Genomic DNA, 22,850 nt, shown 5'->3' on the forward strand with positions numbered 1-22,850 from the left:
ACAGTAGTGATGTGATGGACCAGCTGGTTTAATAGCCTAAAGCTCTCACATCCCGTGAAATTCCCTAAAACAAAACCTATCAGGGGAGGACTACTCTTGCATCCTTTTCCAGATGAGGAAATCAAAGCACTGAAAAATTAAATGATCATGCCGGGGTCCTGCTCATATCACCATGCTGAAGTCCAACAGACAGTCTCCAAAGGATAGAGACCAGTGGCCTCACTGGACATAACAAAGCTCCACAATGGGCCCTCACTTCCTCTCCAGGTCTATTTCCTACCATAGTCCAACCCCACCCTACACATACGTATGTACTCATACACACACCCTGGGGCTTCCCAGGTGGGAAAGAACCCGCCTGCCAGTGCAGGAGATAAAGGAGACGTGGGTCTGATCCCTGGGTCAGGAAGATCCTCTGCAGAAGGAAATGGCAACCCACTCCAGTATTCTTGCCTGTAAAATTTCATGGACAGAGGAGCCTGGCGTGCTGCAATCCACGGGGTCACAAAGAGTCAGACACGACCTAGAGACTGAACACAGCACGTACACCCTAGACCTTAGTCCCTAGCTGTGCTCACATCCGCACCCTTCCTCAAACAGACCATCGCCTCTGGAGACTTGCTTTCTATGCCTGTGCCTTTCTTTCAGCCAAAAGCAGCCTTCTCACCACTACTCTCAAATTAGCGAAATTCCCATTTATCCCTCCCAAGATCCTCCTGCCCCACAAATCCCTACTGTGGCCTTGCTCAGCCCTTTCAAGTCAGGCATGCAGCCCTCTTCACCTCCAGACCAGTAATACCACATACGGTAGACTTCAATATCCAGCAAACACATCAGCATGATCGTGGTGATAAACACCGAGAGACCACAGGCACCATGAGCATCACTAAATAAGAGTTAGCTCACCCGAGTCTCATAAAAACCCTATGACGTAGATTGTATCACCATCCCGCCTTACCCGTGAGCACAGAGGGGTGAATTAACTCACTCCAGGTCACACAAACAGTAAGGAGGGAAACAAGTCTGTTGGACTCCAGAAGTGAATCATTCAATGTTCATGCTGTGGTAGGGGACATAGTCTAGTGGCAGGCCATGACTGCTCTGTCCTAGAGCATATGCCTGCAAAGCTGATCTGTAAAATGCAGGTGCGTTAGTTACTCAGTCATGTCCTACTCTTTGTGACCCCGTGGAGTGTAGCCTGCCAGGCTCCTCTGTCCATGGGATTCTCCAGGCATGAACACTGGAGTGGGTAGGCATTTCCTTCTCCAGGGGATCTTCCCAAACCAGGGATCAAACCCAGGTTTGATCTGCATTGCAGGCAGATTCTCTATCGTCTGAGCCACCTGGGAAGCCCGTAAAAGGCATATCACCCACGTGAAAACAGTGATAACTCAGAACCTAGTTACAAAATGATGACCACTGTGAAATCTGCCTTTAAAAAATGACTGCTACTGGTCACCAAGTCTGTCAATTGCCAAGATGGATAAAACACGAATAAGGTTGTACCTGACCCCAAGGATCTCTTCGATCCAGTGAGGAAAATAAGGTAACATTACATACATCTCATAACATAGCCCACTTTATGAAATATCACTTTTGTCCTTGAATTGAACATTTGTCCTTCAAACGGTATCATAAATTAACTGGCTGTATGCCAAACTGCTGGTTCTAGATCAGCACTAGCTCTTAACATGAATTCAACCTCCCTCTTCCCAGTAGGAATTTTGCAAAAGTCTTTTGATTTACAGATATTGCACAGGGTTGTGCTGACTGCCTTTGGACTCAATACAAGAGAAAAAAAAACACAGGGAAAAGGATCTGCTCTCAAGCTAAGAGGGAAAAGCTTTCTTAATAGGAGACAGGGAGCCCTGGGTGCAAGCTTTCTAACTAGTATTAAATCACCATGGTAATCGCCATAGACATTATGGCTAACTTCCTTATATCAGAAGCCCTCCATCTTACTAGGGTCAAGATTGATTAAGAATACTATTTCCTTGAGTTCAAATCAAGGTGCAAAGAAGCCAGAAAAATTTTTAAAATATGTCTTCATGTTCAGTTTAAAAACAGAAACATTTGTGTAAATAATTCAGACAACTCAAAATCATATTTTAAGATTTAAGAACACAGTGAAACACTCATAATTTTAATTAAAAGAGCTGGATTCAAAAGGGTGCTCAGTATGTCCCTAAGCATATAAAGACTGATGCATATATGTATCTACACTAGACTGATATGCTATAATGTTAACAGCAATTTTTGCGTGGTATAACTAAAGACAATTTTTATCTACCTCTTTGTACATTGTTATAGTTTACAGATATTCTGTTCCGCACACACCAAGTTCTTAAAATCAGAAAAAGTAGATCTTTATCTTAAAACATACTCAACTTTAAATAAATTGGCAAGGAAAACAGTCATTAATTTCAAAGCAATAAAGCTTAGTCATGTATCTTTCAACATTAATAGCGTCATGCTTTTGGACAAATTGGAAAACTGGAAAAGAAGAAAGGGATTTGAAAAGCAGAAGTGTTTATAGAGTTGAAGTGCAACTTAGTGATCAGTCGGGGTGTTTGATAAGGTCACTTTCGGAGTGGTACCTGGGTAGCCAGTGTCATGCTTTAGAAAACTGAGAGCACTTCTGAATCCTCAGCACGTCATCGTTCAGCTAAGCACAACCTGTGTCTGGTTTCAGAAAATCCACAATCTCCACAATCAGACGTTTAGTCTAGATGATCACTCGGATCTAATTCCAGCCCTGCAATTCTGGGATTCAGCCAACGGAGAAGTCATAGTCTCTATCTACTGTTCTGTTTAAGAACCTTTTAATGGCAGGTGATATGTACCAACTGCTTAGTTTTAATTTCAAGCAGAAGTTTCAGCCAACTTCAGTAGGATAATCATGGCCAATGTTATAAGGCATAGAGGTGTGTGTGTGTGTACTGCCAAATAGTTAGCCTTGTTTATTAGTCTGACTTTTGCTTATCTACACAGATTTTGAGTCTCAATATCAAATCCTATGAGTCCTACGAAATGAACCATATTTGGAAGTAAAATTTAACAAGCACTACTCTCTTAGAAAAAATAACATATAGGGACTTCCCTAAAGAGAGGTTCAGTGGTTAAGAACCCACTTTTCCATTGCAGGAGTTAGATTCCTGGTATGGGAACAAAGATCATCCTGCATGCTGCATGGTGCAGCCAAAAATAAAATTAAAATAAATAAAATAAAAATTTGCCCTTCCTACAATAAACAAGGTCAATAGATAACCAACAGAAATCGGAATAAAAAATTGAAGATCTACAAAAAATATAAAACAAATAAATTCAAATTACATTTTATTTCATATATATAAAACTAGAATACAAAACAATGTAATGTTTAAGCTGGGCATCCCTGGTGGCTCAGATGGTAAAGAATCTGCCTGCAATGCAGGGAGACCCGGATTTGATCCCTGGGTCAGGAAGATCCCTTGGAGAAGGGAATGGCTACCCACTCCAGTATTCTTAACTGGAGATTCCCATGGATAGAGGAGCGGGCAACAGTCCATGGGGTAGCAAAGGGTTGGACACAACTGAGCCAGTTCCACTCACTAATGTTCAAGCTACGCAATCTATTTCTCTCGAAAGTTAATTACAAATGATTACTAATGTGGAATTCTACATAAAAATCACAGGCGGCCTAGTCAGTGAAATGAAAAGTAGGAAGGTATGCATGCGTACATTAAGGAATTCACTAGGAAAAGTCAGAGAGATTGGACACTGAAATTGATGAGACAAATCTACACATGACAACATGTGGTCACACGCACAAGGAAAGTGGAGGCAGGCAGCTTAACTTCCCATCACCATGACCCCTCTGGCCAGAAAGATACCCGCACGTGCTATCTTTTAGATACTGTTTAGAGCATCACCATTTCCACCCGTGTATATCACCCCGTGTTAAGGAGGAAGCCGTAAGGTATCCTGGTGGATCCTGGCCGGGCTGTTACCAGTCCAGACACACAGGTGGGGCTGTAGGCTTCGCCCAGCGCCTGACATAGCTCCCTCGCAGAAGTCTGGGCCAGGCTGCATTTGGAGAAAGTGTGCCTCTTTAGACAAAACGACCAGTCAAGGCCAGCAGATGTGCACTCTCCAGCCCTCCTCGGGGCCCCTGCTGAGATGGCCCTGCAGAGGCACTGCTGAAGGGGAATATTTCAGTGTCCTGTTGACCCCCCGAGTCCCTAGCTAGAGCAAACCCTGAACACAGATTGTTTTCCAACAGAAAGGACTGCATATGTGTTCCATACAATGGTCATTTCTTAATCTTGACACTTGGTATGTCGAACCCGTATCTCCCGCATTGCAGGCAGACGCTTTACCCTCTGAGCCACCAGGGAAGCCCTTGGTATGTCTAAGAAATACTTATAACTCAGACTTTGAGGGATCCATGGCCACCAGAAACTGTGTGATAATTCTCACTAGTCAATGATGATAGAGCGTCCTGATGGTACCATTACATGTTATAAGAACCCCAAGCCCACAGATCCTACAACATATCACTGAAGTTTCATTTATCAAATTAAAATATGCTTATGTAAACCACATAAGACATATTTTTAAAGATACCTTTATGGCCACCAGAGGAGACAGGGGAGGGCAAGGAGTATGGGATTAACAGATACATACCATTATACATAAAAAAGATTAACAACAGAGATTTACCATATAGCACAGTGAATGATAGCAATATTCTGGCCTGGAGAATTCCATGGACTGTGCAGACCATGGGGTTGCACAGAGTCAGACACGACTGAGCAACCTTCACTTTCACAGTGAACTACATTCAATATCTTGTTATAACTTATAAAGGAAAAGAATACGAAAAATGATAGATAAATAGATAATAGATATAGATGCTTCCTAGGTGGCTCAGTGGTAAACAACTTGCCTGACAACACAGGAGACCCGGGTTCAGTCCCTAAGTTGGGAAGATCTCCTGGAGAAGGAAATGACAACTCACTCGTGTTCTTGCCTGGGAAATCCCATGGACAGAGGAGCCTTGTGGGGTGGTGGGGAGTGGAGTGGTTAGACTCCATGGGGTAACAAAAGAGCCAGACGTGATTTAGTGACTGAGCATGAGCACGGATAGATATAGATATACAGATATAACTGAATCACTCTGCTATATACCTGAAACTAACACAGTCTGTAAATCAACTATACATTAATAAAATATAAGTAAATACTATTAGGAAATCGTTTTTCCTAATAGGGGACTGGAATGCAAAAGTAGGAAGTCAAGAAACACTTGGAGTAACAGGCAAATTTGGCCTTGGAATATGGAATGAAGCAGGGCAAAGACTAATAGAGTTTTGCCAAGAAAATGCACTGGTCATAACAAACACCCTCTTCCAACAACACAAGAGAAGACTTTGCACATGGACATAACCAGATGATCAACACCGAAATCAGATTGATTATATTCTTTGCAGCCAAAGATGGAGAAGCTCTATACAGTGAGCAAAAACAAGACCAGGAGCTGACTGTGGCTCAGACCATGAACTCCTTATTGCCAAATTCAGACTTAAATTGAAGACAATAGGGAAAACCACTAGACCATTCAGGTATGACCTAAATCAAATCCCTTATGATTATACAGTGGAAGTGAGAAATAGATTTAAGGGCCTAGATCTAATAGATAGAGTGCCTGATGAACTATGGAATGAGGTTCATGACATTGTACAGCAGACAGGGATTAAGACCATCCCCATGGAAAAGAAATGCAAAAAAGCAAAAGGACTGTCTGGGGAGGCCTTACAAATAGCTGTGAAAAAAAGAGAAGTGAAAAGCAAAGGAGAAAAGGAAAGATATAAGCATCTGAATGCAGAGTTCCAAAGAATAGCAAGAAGAGATAAGAAAGCCTTCCTCAGCAATCAATGCAAAGAAATAGAGGAAAACAACAGAATGGGAAAGACTAGAGATCTCTTCAAGAAAATCAGAGATATCAAAGGAACATTTCATGCAAAGATGGGCTCACTAAGGACAGAAATGGTATGGACCTAACAGAAACAGAAGATATTAAGAAGAGATGGCAAGAATACACAGAAGAACTGTACAAAAAACATCTTCACGACCCAGATAATCACAATAGTGTAATCACTGACCTAGAGCCAGACATCTTGGAATGTGAAGTCAAGTGGGCCTTGGAAAGCATCACTACGAACAAAGCTAGTGGAGGTGATAGAATTCCAGTTGAGCTATTCCAAATCCTGAAAGATGATGCTATGAAAGTGCTGCACTCAATATGCCAGCAAATTTGGAAAACTCAGCAGTGGCCACAGGACTAGAAAAGGTCAGTTTTCATTCCAATCCCAAAGAAAGGCAATGCCAAAGAATGCTCAAACTATCACACAATTGCACTCATCTCACACGCTAGTAAAGTAATGCTCAAAATTCTCCAAGCCAGGCTTCAGCAATATGTGAACCGTGAACTTCCTGATGTTCAAGCTGGTTTTAGAAAAGGCAGAGGAACCAGAGATCAAACTGCCAGCATCTGCTGGATCATGGAAAAAGCAAGAGAGTTCCAGAAAAACATCTATTTCTGCTCTATTGACTATGCCAAAGCCTTTGACTGTGTGGATCACAATAAACTGTGGAAAATTCTGAAAGAGATGGGAATACCAGACCACCTGATCTGCCTCTTGAGAAATTTGTATGCAGGTCAGGAAGCAACAGTTAGAACTGGACATGGAACAACAGACTGGTTCCAAATACGAAAAGGAGTACGTCAAGGCTATATACTGTCACCCCGTTTATTTAACTTCTATGCAGAGTACATCATGAGAAACGCTGGGCTGGAAGAAACACAAGCTGGAATCAAGATTGCTGGGAGAAATATCAATAACCTCAGATATGCAGATGACACCACCCTTATGGCAGAAAGTGAAGAGGAACTCAAAAGCCTCTTGATGAAAGTGAAAGTGGAGAGTGAAAAAGTTGGCTTAAAACTCAACATTCAGAAAACGAAGATCATGGCATCCGGTCCCACCACTTCATGGGAAATAGATGGGGAAACAGTGGAAACAGTGTCAGACTTTATTTTTCTGGGCTCCAAAATCACTGCAGATGGTGACTGCAGCCATGAAATTAAAAGACGCTTACTCCTTGGAAGGAAAGTTATGACCAACCTAGATAGCATATTCAAAAGCAGAGACATTACTTTGCCAACAAAGGTTCGTCTAGTCAAGGCTATGGCTTTTCCTGTGGTCATGTATGGATGTGAGAGTTGGACTGTGAAGAAGGCTGAGCACGAAAGAATTGATGCTTTTGAACTGTGGTGTTGGAGAAGACTCTTGAGAGTCCCTTGGATCGCAAGGAGATCCAACCAGTCCATTCTGAAGGAGATCAGCCCTGGGATTTCTTTGGAAGGAATGATGCTAAAGCTGAAACTCCAGTACTTTGGCCACCTCATGGGAAGAGTTGACTCATTGGAAAAGATTCTGATGCTGGGAGGGATTGGGGGCAGGAGGAGAAGGGGACAACAGAGGATGAGATGGCTGGATGGCATCACTGACTCGATGGACGTGAGTCTCAGTGAACTCCAGGAGTTGGTGATGGACAAGGAGGCCTGGCGTGCTGGGATTCATGGGGTCGCAAAGAGTCGGACATGACTGAGCGACTGATCTGATCTGATCTGATTAGGAAATCAACATTTTGCATGACTTTTTTGACTTATTTTGCAAATGGGACAGAGAATCAGGGCAGCATAATCATCATCACCATCCCCCTTTCTACCATCATCATCACAGTTCCCACTTATTGAGCACTTACTGTATACCAGGCATTTTTACACGTTAGCCATTCACCTGCCAACTTAAAACTCAGGCTAAGAAAACAAGGGTTCAGAACAGTTAAATGACCTCCCTAAGATGACACAGCAAACAAGAGGGAGAGCCAGGGTTTGGCTCAAAATCTGATTTTTTGTAAGCCATTTCAGTACAGATCTTTACATTCCATGCATGCTACTTTTTTCACACCAAAAGGGAAAAAACAAAAAAGTTGTGTATGTTTCCTGACCAGAAGTTTCATACATGCACACAGTCTGACTGGGTTCAGGATGTTTCTCGTCTCGGTCTCTCTCTTTGACTCTGTCATATGTACATGCCCGCATTGCACACAAACACACCCAAACACATCACCAGGTCCTAGTTAGGCTCAGTGGTAAAGACTCTGCCCGCCAAGCAGGAAACGCAAGTGACACAGGTTCAATCCCTGGGTCAGCTTCCTGGAGGAGGAAACGGCAACCCGCTCCAGGATTCTTGCCTAGAAAATCCCATGGACAGAGGGGCCTGGCGGGCTACAGTCCGTGGGGTCACAAAGAGTTGGACGTTACTGAACACACGCACAACATATACTATTATGTTCCCATATTTTCTGTTATGCTAAACACTTGAAAAAAGCTAATTCATGGCCCTGAAAGCACTTTCTCAAGACACAGAGTGCTCCAGGAAATGTAAGGTATTATCACAATTCACATCATAATTCATGGCTGTGAGCCCTCCGGTAGATCCAAGGAGAGGAAGTGGTAGAAAGAACAAATGAGAAAAGTATAAATGTTTTTCATCAGAAGTCGGGAGATTCCCAACAGATTCATACCACCCAGAGGGCAAAGTTCTCAGTTCAACACTGCCTGCCTTCACAGAAGAAATTCTTTTCAGGCTCCTTTTTTTTCCCACCTGGTAGATATAGCAGAACATTCTGTGAATTTTCACTCAGCTGTTAGGTTCATAGATTCTTTTCCAACTGGAGCTACAGATGATTGTTGGGAAGATTCAAGGTAAAATCCAGTGTCAGTGTAGAAAGTCCTTGTTGTCAGTGTCCAGTCACTCAGTTGTGTCCAACTTTTTGTGACCCCATGGACTGCAGCCTGCCAGGCTTCCCCGTCCTTCACCATCTCCCAGAGCTTGCTCAAATTCACGTCCAGTGAGTCAGTGCCATCCAACCATCTCGTCCTCTGTAGTCCCCTTCTCCTGCCTTCAATCTTTCCCAGCATCAGGGTCTTTTCCAATGAGTCAGCTCTTTGCATCAGGTGGCCAAAGTATTGGAGCTTCAGCATTCGTCTAGCCAATGACTATGCAGGGTTGATATCCTTTAGGATTGACTGGTTTGATCTGTTTGCTGTCCAGGGGATTCTCAAGAGTCTTCTCCAGCACCACAGTTCAAAAGCACAACATAACTTCCTTTATTCAACAGATGAATTTTGCATATCAACTATGTGCAATGAGGCACTGGGCAGACAATTATAAAGGAGATGGCTGAGCCTTTTGTCCTCACATGGTACACATTCTATTGAGGATAAGCAGACACTTAAATAAACTACAAGCAAGAAAATACCAGCTTGCTATAATTCCTTCATAAAAAGTGATCAGGGCATGGGATAGAAAGTGAGTGAGGATGTATGTCTGGCAAGAGGCAATTTTAACTGAGGTGATTAAGGGAGTCTCTCTGTGACAGGGGTTGATCCGAAAAGGCCCTACTAAGTGCTAGGAATCTCCTGTTTCATGGTTATTACTTTCTTTGGGACATTGAATCAATTACCTGCAAATCAGGCCAACACCATGCCAAATTCCAATTCATTTAGATTTCCCAATACTCACACATTCAAAAAACTAGATCATGACATCTGGTCCCATCACTTCATGGCAAATAGATGGGAAAAAATGGAAGCAGTGACAGACTTTATTTTCTTGGGCTCCAAAATCACTGCAGATGGAATTAAAAGATGCTTGCTCCTTAAGAAAAAAGCTATGACAAATCTAGACAGCGTATTAAAAAGCAGAGACATCACTTTGCTTACAAAGTTCCATCTAGTCAAAGCTATGGTTTTTCCAGTAGTCATGTATGGATGTGAGAGTTGGACCATAAAGAAGGCTGAGTGCCAAAGAATTGATGCTTTTGAATTGTGGTGCTAGAGAAGACTCTTGAGAGTCCCTTGGACAGCAAAGAGATCAAACCAGTCCATCCTAAAGGAAATCAACCCTGAATATTTATTGGAAGGACTGATGCTGAAGCTGAAGCTCCAGTACTTTGGCCTCCAGATGAGAAGAGTTGACTCACTGGAAAAGATTCTGATGCTGGGAAAGATTGAAGGCAGGGGGAGAAGGGGCAGCAGAGGATGAGATGATTGGGTGGCATCACCAACTGGATGGACATGAGTTTGAGGAAGCTCCAGGAATTGGTGACGGACCAGGAAGCCTGGCATGCTGCAGTCCGTGGGATCACGAAGAGTTGGACACAACTGAATGACTCAAAACAACAACGACAACAATACTTATAAGTGCTATCAAAAAGGAATCTGTATATGCATTCTCCTGCTAAGTGCAAGAGTGTTGAGGTACAGACAAGCTTGGCATGTTAATGGATCCAACTAAGTCTCTTTTGGCTGGAATTTGCTGAACATCCATCAGGAAGCAGGAGATCAACAGTCTTCAACCAAGAGTGTGGATTTTAGAGCTTATTCCAGTGGGAGGGGAGCTGGAGAGTGATGTGCTCTGATTTCTGCTTCAAAAATATCACCTTGGCTGCTTATGGGAAAACAGATCATGTATTAGGAAGAGGGAGCAGAGAGGATAGTTAGGAGATCATTCAAATTCAAAAAAGAGCGTGGGGACCTATGGTGTCCCCAGAACAAGGGTGGTTCCCCTTCTTCAGAGGAATCTACAACTGTGGATGAGATGGTTGGAAAGCATCATTGATTCAATGGACATGATTTTGAACGGACTCTGAGAGGTCGTGAAGGACTGGGAAGCCTGGTGTGCTGTAGTCCATGGGGTGGCAAAAAGTCAGACATGACTGAGCAGCTGAACAACAACCACATCATTAATGCTCAGCATTGTTTTTAATTGGAAGGCTGAAACTTCAAACTAGATTGGTTCATAGTGGTGCTGGAGAAGACGTTTGAGAGTCCCTTGGACTGCAAGGAGACTAAACCAGTCAATCCTAAAGGAAACGGACCTGGAATATTCATTGGAAAGACTGATGCTGACGCTGAAGCTCCAATACCATGACCACCTTCTGTGAAGAGCTGACTCACTGGAAGAGACCCTGATGCTGGGAAAGATTGAGGGCAGGAGGAGAAGGGGACGACAGAGGATGAGATGGTTGGATGGCATCATTGACTCAATGGACATGAGTTTGAGTAAACTCCGGGAGATGGTGAAGGACAGGGAGGCCTGGCGTGCTGCAGTCCATGGGGTCACAAAGAGTCAGACATGACCGAGTGATAAAACAATAATAAGAACAAAAACTGTCAGTGAAGTGAGGGCAAGGGGTGGCTGTCAGGGTTCCATCAGGGAGTAGGAAGCCTTCACCAGCAGACTTTGGGTAGTCAAAACATCCAGACCCTGGAGACACCCACGTATAGACTTGGTCTTCACCTCTCTAAGCCTCAGCTTCCTTATTCGTTAAAGAAGAACCAGAACACAGGCATCTGGGGCTGGCGAGTGCATCACAGGAAGAGATCATTTTATCTCTAGTCATGGGCAGGCATTTACTGTAAAGACGGTAGCCTTGTAGGGGGCTAAAGGAGGCTGCAGGGTTAGGACCACGAGGAAAACTGATGTGGACAGACTGTCTCTTAGCATCAAACTAGAACAAAGAGAAACCAATACAAGTTGGAAGGGCTCTTCCCTCTTTGTGTTTCGTTTTCCTACGATTCTTAATTGATTCCCTGCAAAGGAAGCCAACATCATGCCAGATTCTAATTTACTCTCCTAATCTTGTATCCCACCAAAGTTGGGTTAGTTTTTCTACTCATCCCACTGATGTTTAAAATAATTAAACCACCGTCTCCCACAGAGCAGACCTGAGACAAGTCAAGCGCTGAATGGAAACGTAAATATTTTAAATTGAAAAAAAATTAAACTCTTAGATAACTATACATAGTATTCCACAAGAATTCCAGTGGCTCTTCAGATAAGATCACGTCAATGAATACTGAAACTATCCATTCTTCAGTAGATAGATGTAATTGCGGTCTCTTTTTTGATAACCGGGGTATATGCTGCAGCTCTGATGCCATCCTTTGGAATTTCACATGGGCCCTTTTGAAATGAGTCAGACATTTGAGAGGCAAATAGTCCAACCAGGTGAGGTAGATGGGGTCAACTTTCCAGCCACTGCCAAAGTCAATCTATCCAATGAAAAAATGTATTCAACCAATACATTTCCACAGGCAAAACTAGAATCCTCTCTAGTATTTCTTATCTCAGAGAAGTGCTGCAGTTAAGAGGATAACTCCTAAAACTGAACTACCATCCATGCGACCTTAGACAATGTACATAACCCTTAGTTTTCCCTCATCAGTAAGGCTGCACAGGTTAGAAGTACCAATTTGAGGTGGTGATTATGAGGGTGACGTGAGTTGATCTACAGAACGTACTGAGCACCTTGGGAACCCTCCATAGATATTAGTGACTATCATCATGACTACTTTTCAGAAAGGTGTGCATCTTTCAATAGTCAAAAGCACAGTGTATTAACCCAACAGTGCAGTTCAGTCGCTCAGTCCAACTCTCTGTGACTCCATGGACTGCAGCACGCCAGGCTTCCCTGTCCATCACCAACTCCTGGAGCTTTCGCAAACTCATGTCCGTCGCGTCGGTGATGCCCTCCAACCATCTCACAGGGGGCTTCACTGTAAGAGTTGGTGTTGTATTCTGCCCTTGGTTACCAAATGGTAAGCTTCTAAACACAGAAAATGTCTTAATAGTCTTTGCATGTCCAGACATTGATACTGTCATTGCCTGAAGTAGGAAAATTCTTGAAGGAATGACTGAAGTTTGTCTCAAGTATTAATAGTTGCCTGTGTTCAGATGCACGTGGCCAGAATTTAAATGTAAAAAGAAAACCTAAGCTCAGATTGATAAGAAAAAAGGAAAGAAAAAGAAAGAAAGGAAGAGAGGGAAGGAGGGAGGAAAGAGAAGAAAGAAAGAGGAAGGAAGAAGAAAAAGGAAAGAGGAAAATAGCTTGTTTAGGAAATCACAAAGATATATGTAATACCTACCTTAGCTGAAAATGTTTTTAAAGCCCCGTTTTCTGCTACCTTCAAAAAGAGATTGTTTTTCCAGATCAATTATATTCCGCGACCCACCAACTGAATCCAAATAAGTAAGTTTATGAATCTTGTTCTTGAGAATATCTGGCGTTGTTTGTTTTATGCTGTGTTTGCTCGCTCGGAAAGGGGGTGTTCTGTGTCCCACAAGAAAATGAGTTCACGTGGACAAACGTAATAAAAGGAGATTTATAGCCCTATCTCCATACAATTTAAATTAATTTCTTTCTGAAACCCAAACAAAAAGCTAAATGCGTAAAGGATGCATACTGTTTAAATCCTATATCATAATTTACACACCAAAAGGGGGGAAATTTAAGTATGCATTGATTTTAGGCTGATAAGAATCTGTGTAGAATGGTGTTGAGAGATTTCTTTTTTTCTTCTTGGCCTCCTACGAATAGTTAGTTTGCAGCAATTTTTAATTAAAAACAGTTCCCATAGTAAGAAAATGGAAAAAAAAAAAAAAAAGACTTCAGGAAAATAAAATCAGTACAAGAGTCCTGCAATTTGTTTTCTGAGGCCTTGTAGAGATCTTGAAAAATAAGAGAGGTTGGGAGTTCTCATTTTTTTTAAAAAACTTCAGTTTTGGTTTCATTTAACATTTTCAAAATAGCTTTCCTTACCACTACTAACCCACCCTCCGCTCCCCACTCCTCACCACCCCCCTTCGAAAAACTTGGAAAGTTCTGTGCTTAACACTGAAAATCATTCATATGCCTCAGAGTAACAGCACCATTTTTCTTTCTAAATTTCTAAGGGGAAAAAAAGGAAAAAAATCCAAGTTTATCACAAAGCAGTTTTCTTTTTTTTTTCCCCCACCTATCCAAAATACCTAATCTCATTTTAACTAGGCTCCATCTGAACATCAATGATACTCAGCTAGCCCATGAATAAACATGATGTTACAAGGGAAACCCTGTGACTAAAGTATATAAAAATGCAGCTGAAAGAAAAGCCTGAGAGCCCTCCACCCCCTTCCACCCCCTCCCCGGGGAGCTGGAGAGTTGAACTGAGGCGGGGCTAAAGCAGCAGATTTAAATTTCAAGGTCTTCAAATATTTTCGACGTTCATATTAAATCCTGTAAAACTAAACACCGTAATTCTGAGAAAACCCTTGTGTCCGCGGTGGCTTCCCATTGTAATCACTGTCTTCTCTTTGGGAGTGGAATGTATAATACTGATACAAGGGGAAAAGCCCTCAAAACAAAAGAAACACATCATGGTACCCACACTTTCCCGATGGTTGTGGCATTTCATCAAAATCAACAGACTGCCAACATGAAAAAAAACTATATACTTACAAACCTCTTCATTGCAACAGAGATATTTTTGGTCTTTGAATGAGGAAATAAGGTATAGAAAAGTTACCTACAGTCACCAAAATTTTTATAACTTGATTAAAGTTCCTTAGATTCTATAAAAATCTGACATTACTGAAATCCTTTCACTAAAAATGAAGGTCACTATGATGATCTTATATTTTACCTATATTTTTTTTTATCTTGAAGCACAGACCTCAGGAAGTGAAAATAACACTGCTTCTTCTATTATTATTGAAGCATGTTACAGAACAAATTCTGAAATCTTTAGGACATAGTTTTATGTCCTATCTGATTATACTCTGTGTGCAGCGTTAAACAAAAAATTATGCAGTTCTGTTCTCCCAAAAATACATGTGAGACAGCAAGATCATTCCAATAGTAAATGAATTTGCGAAGACCTCAGGTCAATTCATGGTAACATACACAATGGAAAGCCGTAGCCCTCTTCGTACTGGCTAGGATACAGATCAACATTGAGGAAAAACTCCAACAGTTTCTCTTAATTTCAACTAAAAAGGGGGGGGGGGGACATCCATGCATTTCTTTATGAAATTCCACTGAGATTCTGGTGTTGCAAAGAAATTTTTATTTCCCAGAATAGCTGGCAGCATTGAAAACATATTTATGTTGTATTGGTTTGCTTTGTAAAGCGTTCATATTCCTTTAAAAAGAAATGAGATCCCATAATTTCTTAGACACTTGCGTTCCCTGGCCACAGAGATTAGGGATCTAAATTGCCTCATGATGAAATAAATGTGGAGAGGTGGAGATGAGCAGTTTTAGGGCACTGGGAAGTTGGTCCCTAAAGGAGACCAGCACCCCCAAAGGCAGGTACCAGCACCCCCAAAGGCATCAGAATTGTACTTCTCAGGAATGATGCCAATTTCAGTGACACCGGGCTTCCCTGGTGGCTCAGAAGGTAAAGAATTAATGACACAGCTGAACTCTCTCTGCTCTGTCATTTACAGATTCATGATCGCGTGTTCACAGACGTTTCTTGTACACCTACTTTGTCCCAGCAATTGCTTGCTTCCAGCGCTGGCCTTAAACAAGACTGCCAGGGTTTCTCTCTGCAATATTTTCTCCACTATGACTCTGTTTTCACATTACCATTTGCAATTCTGAACTAAATACCGTGAGCCAAGAAATAATGTCTTTGCTCATTACTCTGGTTCATGACACTTTGTTCATACTGAAGGAAACCAAACCCTGGACTTCGAAAGAATCTGGATTTTCAAATTAAAGGGGCCTTGCAGGGGATTTGCTGATGAGGAAACAAGATCCATGCCAACAAGTTAGTAAGTGAAGAAACAAGTTTGAAACAGGATTAACTCCCAATCCTGGGTTCTTTAAGACTACCCAGCTCCTGAAGGGCTCTGACTGGATTTAACTGGAAGAAATGCATCAATCCCAGAAGAGAATGTTCTGGAGGGGTAGAAAAAAGCAGGAAGGTAGGTGGGCACCATGCTTCTTCTTCACGACTTTCTTTCCTTTCCATAAAGAAGGATGTTTCCAGGAAATTTCTGCAAACTTGGTTACAATTTTTTTCATCGCAAATGGGATGTGCTACAATTTCTTTCTAGGCAAGTGTACATTCAAAAAGGAATGGAGAGTCAAGCGTGTTTCCAGGGGTGTGTGTGTGAGTGTGCAAGTGCGTGTGTACACGTGTAAGGACTCGATGAAAAACACCAAGTAATATAGAAGCAGGAACCAGAAGAGAGAAAGAAAGAGGGTCGGCCTCTCTTGCCCAAAATGGATGGATGCACAGGTTACATTCTAAAAGTGATCTGGCAACCATCTATTTGATTTTTGTGTGTGATTATAAACTGATAACTCTTTCTGGATATTACTGTACTTTATTCCAGCCCATCTCTCCCTAGGGTTCAGAATAACTTCATCATAAATAATCACCCTTGGTTAAAGGCACAATGCAACTTTTTCAAGAAAAGTTAGTCTTTTCTAAACCCTGTTTTTCCGTTACAAACTTTGACCAGTCTAATACTGAATGTTAAGATTTATGTATCTTAGGAGTACTTATTTGGTTCTCTCCTTTTTTTCATTATGAAATGAAAGCAAACTTATGGCCTCGGGTTCATGACATCCTTTACTGCTTGGCAAAGCAAAACGGAAGCGTCAGAGTAATTATTTGGATAATTACTTTAAAAATCTAACTAAGGGAAGAAATGTTTAAGGTAGGCTCTAGAACATTCAGTTCTAGAAACAATTTTCCATGCTTTTTTGTCAGTCAGAGAGCTTTTAAAACATCTTTAAGATCTGTCATAGGAAGATTTTCTTTTCTAGTTTCTCGAGCTACGAAGCAGCTTTTCTACTTAAAAGTAATACCCCAGGATCCAAAAGTTAGGAATTCCTGACTTTAGCTCTAACAAAAGATAATGTGCCATTTTTAAGAAACATGCCATGAATGAGGGGCTTTCAAAGGTTTTCTCTCACATGTGAAACAAATGTAGGCACCTTATTGCATCCTACAGATTTTTATGAGGACCAGCGTAGAGAAGTCTTCCAGATGAGTATGCTAGCTCAGAACTGGCCAGGTGATAATTAAGGGACACGGGAGAACACACATGTCTGAGAAATCTGCCTGCTCCCCTAACAGAGAAGGTTGTTGGGAGGAAAACCTCCTCCTACAACTCCACAAAAACTTTCTAAGATATAAGGTGAACACGGTTTGTTTTTAAATCCTGCTACTCTTCAACAATCAATCCATCAAGGCCCCTGGTCTCTTTTTTTAAAAAAACTAATCATATTTCAAGACATTTTTTTACCCCAAATCTGTGTTGCAATTATGTGTGCCTGAACTAGAAGACATTCTCTATCCTCCTAATTTAGAAAGCAGGCTGTGACAACCAACAGTTTGGGTAAGAGTCGAAGATTCCAATACACAGTTGCAAAGATCAGAATGACATTGAAATATACAAACTGTAACATACAATTTCAACAACACACATATATCATTTATATCCAAAGGCTCACCACCCTTTGCACAAGAGTTTACACTTGTGTCAAAGCTACTGGCTCTTGGGAAGAGCAATAGTATCAAGTATATGTAACATCTATGATGTATTAACACATAAAGAAAACAGCAGTGATAAAGACAGCTCAGCTACTTTTTTTTTTTTTCTTAAATCAGTCCTAGTCCAGCAGTTAGCCAGTCAGAAAGCGGGTCACATCTTGTTAGCTACATTAAATACATTAAACATCAGGAGTTCTCCATGGCTCTATTGACAATTCAAGCAAGTGTATTTTGGGCTCCCATCTAATCATACAACCTTAACTGAGTCCCTCTTTGGAACTGAGAGTCAGTCTTCTACCTAAAATTCTACCAATGCTAGTCCCCAAAAGCTCTTTGCCAGCGACCCTCCAGGTATCCATACTCTGCAGAAAGGACAAAATTCCCAGTGATTTCTACTTTCTAAAGTGACTCTGTGACAAACTCCTTCTCAGAACACTTCAACACAAAGCCCCAACTTATAGGCAAAGGGGCGGCCCAGCTGTAGGACCTGTCAGCTCAGCCAGCACTGAGGAGAAGTCAGCGGGCATTAAATATTTAAATTGCAGGAGGCAGCCTGGAGTTTTTGCATTTACAAAGTTCTCAAAGTCCTGTCTCCCCTGGCTCCCAGAGTTGCTTGCAAGGTGAGGCTCCTCTCTCAGGCACCAGATCACAAAATTTGCCAAAAACTCAAGCTGATTTGATTTCTGAGCCAGCTCTGGTGGAAGGGAGAACCCAGGAGACATCCCTACCCTCCATGGGAGAGAGTCAAGAACCCCTCGCCCCCAGCAAGTGGTTTCTGAATCTAACAGGGAAATAGACGATCACGTCCCTCCAGGGCCAGTTCTGAAAAGTACCACGGGTGGCTATACTGCCCTTTTCACCTCGATCCTGATGACTTTGAAAAGCAAATGCAGGTCAAAGCAGACTTCCTCTGGGATTTGCTTTTAAAAAAAAAAATGATTTTGCTGGATGCCAATGAGCATGGAATCTCTTAGAACTCTATCTCAAGAAACACTAGGAGGGGACCGACGCGGAGCCTGCAAGACGCCAGAGTTCTGGGAAAGCAGCATTTCTGGAGACCCGACAGGCGAATCAAGTGCTGGGTTGTCTATCTCAAGATTCCACCAGAAACTGTCCCCACCTTCCAAGAGTTGCTGTGCAAGAAACCCAGCGTTCAAACTCGTGGCTTCATCCTGGCGCTCATTTCCACGTACGCGGTAGGGTCTAGTGGGACACTTCCCGCAGGATGCAGCCAGCCACGCTCGGGCACAGTTTGGGGGAAGGAAAAAAAAAAAAAGACAGCAACACACACCCAAGGTTGAAGTCCTTACCTCTGTGCGGGACTGCAGCCTCTTGTTCATCTCATAGATTCGGTACTCTGGTTGTACCATATAGGGTGTGTGTCTCCTATAGAACGGTCCGAAAGGAGAAGAATAGAAGGGGTCATGTGGTGTGCTGGACATCTTGCCTGCTTGTCGAAAATCAAGCCAAACAGAGTATCAGTAACGTCCATGCAGAGCACATGGGCTGTGTTCTTCCCACTACAAAGTAGCCGCACGCACACGCTCGCACACACGCGCGCGCGCGCATACACACACGCACGCACACACACACACACTCTCTCTCACACACAGAGGCAGGCAGGCAGGCTGAACACAGTGGCTGGGAACTGCCGTGGGAGCCTCTATAGCGAGAGAGACCGGAGAGCGGGCGGCAGGGAGGAGGGAGGGGGGAGGAGGGTGGGGGGAAGAGGGAGGGGAGGGAAAGCCGGAGAGCTGGAGCTTCAGAGAGGGAGGGAGGCTGGGAGAGAGGAAGGGAGGGAGGGAGAGGGGAGTTGGATGGCTTTAGGCATCACTGCTTGTTTTTAAAGAAGCAGTTTGTGGAGAGGTCATTTCCTGTCCGCACCGTAGACTAGTTCAAAAAATATCCTTCCCCTCGCAGTCTGACAGAGGTCTAAGGTTTGGTGGGGTTTTATTTTTTGCTTTCCCCTCCAGCCAGGACCCTTCACGACCTGAAGGCAGAGCTTGTTAGCATATAGGTGGTTTAACCGCTCCCAGCTGAGCCCTCAGCCCCAGACAACCACAGCCATTGTCATGGATCAGAGAGGTGAGGGCTATAAAACACAGAACAGTGGGTGTCCGGGTCCCCCAAAGCTGAGCTGGTGGTTCACTCCCAGGCAGGCTTCCCTCTGCACTAAGCTCCCTCTGTAGTTTGGTTTTCCTTGCAGTTTGAGAGCTTGGTGGAGTCTTTGCATTTCAGTCCCTCCCTTGGAGCCCCTTCCTCCCCTGTCTGGCACTTTCTTCCCAGCCCACTCCCTCTCCTTCTCCCAAAGCTTCACTCAGGCTGCTTTAAGGGGGCCTAGATTCAGGTCACTGAAACATTTTCAGGTTAAAAATAATGAGTATTTGGAATGTGGAATGCCCAAGAAACACCCATGGTGCAATGGTCTTCTTTCCCTAGGAGACAGAATAAAGGAAATAAAATCTCCCAAAGCAGACCTCCAAGTAAGATGGGAAAAGCAAGACAGAGAAAACTCCTGCAAAACATGTCCATGGAAAATTCAGTTGAGTAGGAAATTGCGAATAATTGAATGGTTTATCCCCAAATAACATGCCCAACTCTGATGGAGACAAGGCCTTTATTTTCTAAGATGGGTTATGTCCATGAATCTTTTCTCAATCATGGTATATGATAACTGGAAGAAAGCCTGCACCACCCAGGAGAGGGGAGAGAATGTCTATAGTGATGAAATGATCTATATGACAATCAAATTCTGCTGGAACCAATGATAACCAGACATCTACCCCTTAAACAAAGCCCAGATATAAAAGCACAGAAAGTGTAAATGTTTTGAGCCAGTATCTAGCTAGGTCAGTGGTATTAAAGAAAGAAAGCAGAGACTACCAAAAAGCTTGATGCATGTAAGACTTGAATGTAAATGCATGCAAATGAGACATTTCTTCTTTTTAATAAGCAGGTTAATTAACTTTCTGCCCCAACCATGGCTTGGGGTATCTGCAAGTCACCAGCCAACAGGGGATAAGGTATTGCTAATTCTGCAATTTACACTGTTAAGAATACTCAGGCATCAAAATGCCTCCAAATTGTGGTCTTGATTTGTCCTCCATAACTGCATGAAATTTTTGCAGAGTCCACCTCAAACTTACAATGCAACCCAATACAGTAACTATCTCTTGCCAGGATGAGATTAGGGAAGCCCTTACATACACTAAGGCTGGTTGGAAGGCTTCCTTCCAGAGGACCCCAGGGCAGGCCAGCACACTGGGTTTCAGGTTTCATTACAAATCCAAAAGCTGGACCAAATTTGCTGCAAGGTTTGTCAAAACACACAACCTTCTAAAGACAGGATTTCAAACAAATTTGGCTTGATTTATGTTTTGGAATGATGGCCACTGCAAAACCTAGCCGTTGCCTGTGTTTAAATTCCCCAACTCAACGCGGCCCAAGAGTTCAGTGCCGCCCAAGTTTGTGTTTACGTTGGAGAATTAAAGTAACACCGAGCAGGCCGGTGCAGTCCCATACTGATCAAAACTGGGAAAAGCTCAACAATCCATTTAGGGAATCCCTTTCTGAATAAGGTGGAGTTTTGCTCTCATTATTTCTTATAGACCGTTCCAAACGGTTATTGGAAACATTTCTTCCTGTTAATACCTAAAGATTCCAAGTTCGGAAATATCTGATACTGTTCACACATCCACAATTCTCTTCTGACTTGGGGTTCATCCTTATTACAAGCCGAAGGTTGATTATAGAAAGGGAAGTAAGCTTGCCCACGTTTTCCCTTCAGTGTTTTCTCCACTGTCAGCGGGGTAATGCCCAAGCTCATTAAAACTTTCCTCTCTCTGCCTCTCCATCTCCTTCTGCCTGTCTCTGTGTCTCTGTCACACACACACACACACACACACACACACACACACACACACAATTTGTTTATTCGTTTGCTATACTCAATCTGCCTATAGTTACAATCTCATTTCATGCTGGCAAGCATTGGCCCTTTGGTCCCTTGCTTACCTACAAACCCCTACTCACCCTCCTCTCCAATTAAAGTGGCTCCTGCTCTGTGAACCTTGTTTCTTTTTTCATTACCCATTCACGGATGCGTTCATTCCACACATACTTCATTGGCATTGGAAGACGGCACAACTGGAACACTGGCCAGAGAACATCTCAACCCCGGTTCCACCACTTACCTGTCTTGTGAACTTGACCAAGTGCCTTCATCTCTGTATGCCTTGGGAACCTTATTTTTAAATTGGGAAAAAATAATCGTAACAATCCATAAGACTGCTGCAATGGATTAGATGAGATGATGCACCAGAATGGATTAGAGCCCACACATATGACTGCTCAAAAATGTTACTATTAGGTACCTAATATATGCATAGGTAGGTGCTAGGAAACATAATTTCAAATTGTAGTGTATGCTATGAAAGAAAAAAAATGAAAGAGATAAGAAATATTCAATAATGTCCCCCTTTGCATAAACTGTATTTTCTATATTCTTCTATTGGAGAATTTATACATAGATGTAGTAATTGCTGTTTTTTTATGAAGTCCTTACTATGTGGCAGGCACTGTGCTGACTGGTTTACGCAAACATTCTTTACTAATCTCACAACAAACCTGTGATTGATGGAATTACTGTCCCTATTTTACAGATACGGAGACTAGGACTTGGAGAGGCTAAGAAATACCTTCAAGATCAAATAAGGACAGTGAAAAGATTCATACCCGTCTGCCTGAGTCTTAAGCATTTTGCTACTTTGAACCTAGGTCCATCCTGCTCATCTTTAGAGCCTCGCTGTTCTTTATCCCCGGTAGCCAGCAGGGTACTGAGCCCTTGGGTAGGTACCCAAGCCATGCGTACAGAATTAATTAGAAAAAAAGGCAAGAGCATGAAATGGCTCTCATCACCTGGATTTTAGTTTTCGTCCTGCTCAGTGTCAGACACCCATTGTCCCCACTTCTACCCTGAAGGCTTGCCAAACTACTTCTGCTTTTTTCATCGTCCGAATCTTCCAGCACGTACTCTCAAAGTCACACCGTTAGATATTTAATCCTTTGCATGATCAAGTTACCTGCTTGGTTTTACCACTTCCCTGCTTCTTTTGTTTTTCTGGTTTTTCTTCCTCTTTTCTTAAAATTTTTATTTGATATTGGGGTATATTTGATTTACAATGTGGTGTTCGTTTCAGATGTACCGCAGAGGGATTTAGCTATACATATGCATATGTTGTCATTGTTTAGTTACTAAGTTGCGTCCAACTCTTTTTGCAACCCCAAGGACTGCAGCCCGCCAGGCTCCTCTGTCCATGGGATTTCCCAGGCAAGAATACTGGAAGTGGTTCTACACAAGGATCGAACCCTCATCTCCTGCTTGGCAAGCGGGTTCTTTACCACT

General features: G+C 42.6%; 1 protein-coding gene and 1 long non-coding RNA gene across 8 annotated transcripts in view; one reads left to right on the forward strand and one right to left on the reverse strand.

The window, feature by feature from the left end:
• Positions 1–19,133, reverse strand: part of LDB2 (LIM domain binding 2) — a 453,518-nt gene extending 434,385 nt beyond the window's left edge. For 6 of the 7 annotated variants that reach the window (XM_019963132.2, XM_019963130.2, XM_019963131.2 and 3 more), the window contains exon 1: positions 18,757–19,132. In XM_019963132.2, the coding sequence (XP_019818691.1) occupies positions 18,757–18,888 (132 nt within the window). In that variant the 5' untranslated portion in view covers positions 18,889–19,132. Of the gene's footprint in view, positions 1–18,756 lie in introns of all 7 variants that reach the window. The other variant, XM_019963135.2, reaches the window with a different exon arrangement.
• LOC109560691 (uncharacterized) overlaps positions 15,335–22,850 on the forward strand; it is a 30,151-nt gene continuing 22,635 nt past the window's right edge. Inside the window, exons 1-2 of the long non-coding RNA XR_002180973.2 lie at positions 15,335–15,866; positions 22,108–22,293. This is a non-coding gene — a long non-coding RNA (uncharacterized lncRNA). The remainder of the gene's footprint in view (positions 15,867–22,107; positions 22,294–22,850) is intronic.

The sequence above is a fragment of the Bos indicus genome, chromosome 6, assembly GCF_029378745.1.
Source record: "Bos indicus isolate NIAB-ARS_2022 breed Sahiwal x Tharparkar chromosome 6, NIAB-ARS_B.indTharparkar_mat_pri_1.0, whole genome shotgun sequence".
Taxonomy (NCBI): Eukaryota; Metazoa; Chordata; class Mammalia; order Artiodactyla; family Bovidae; genus Bos; species Bos indicus.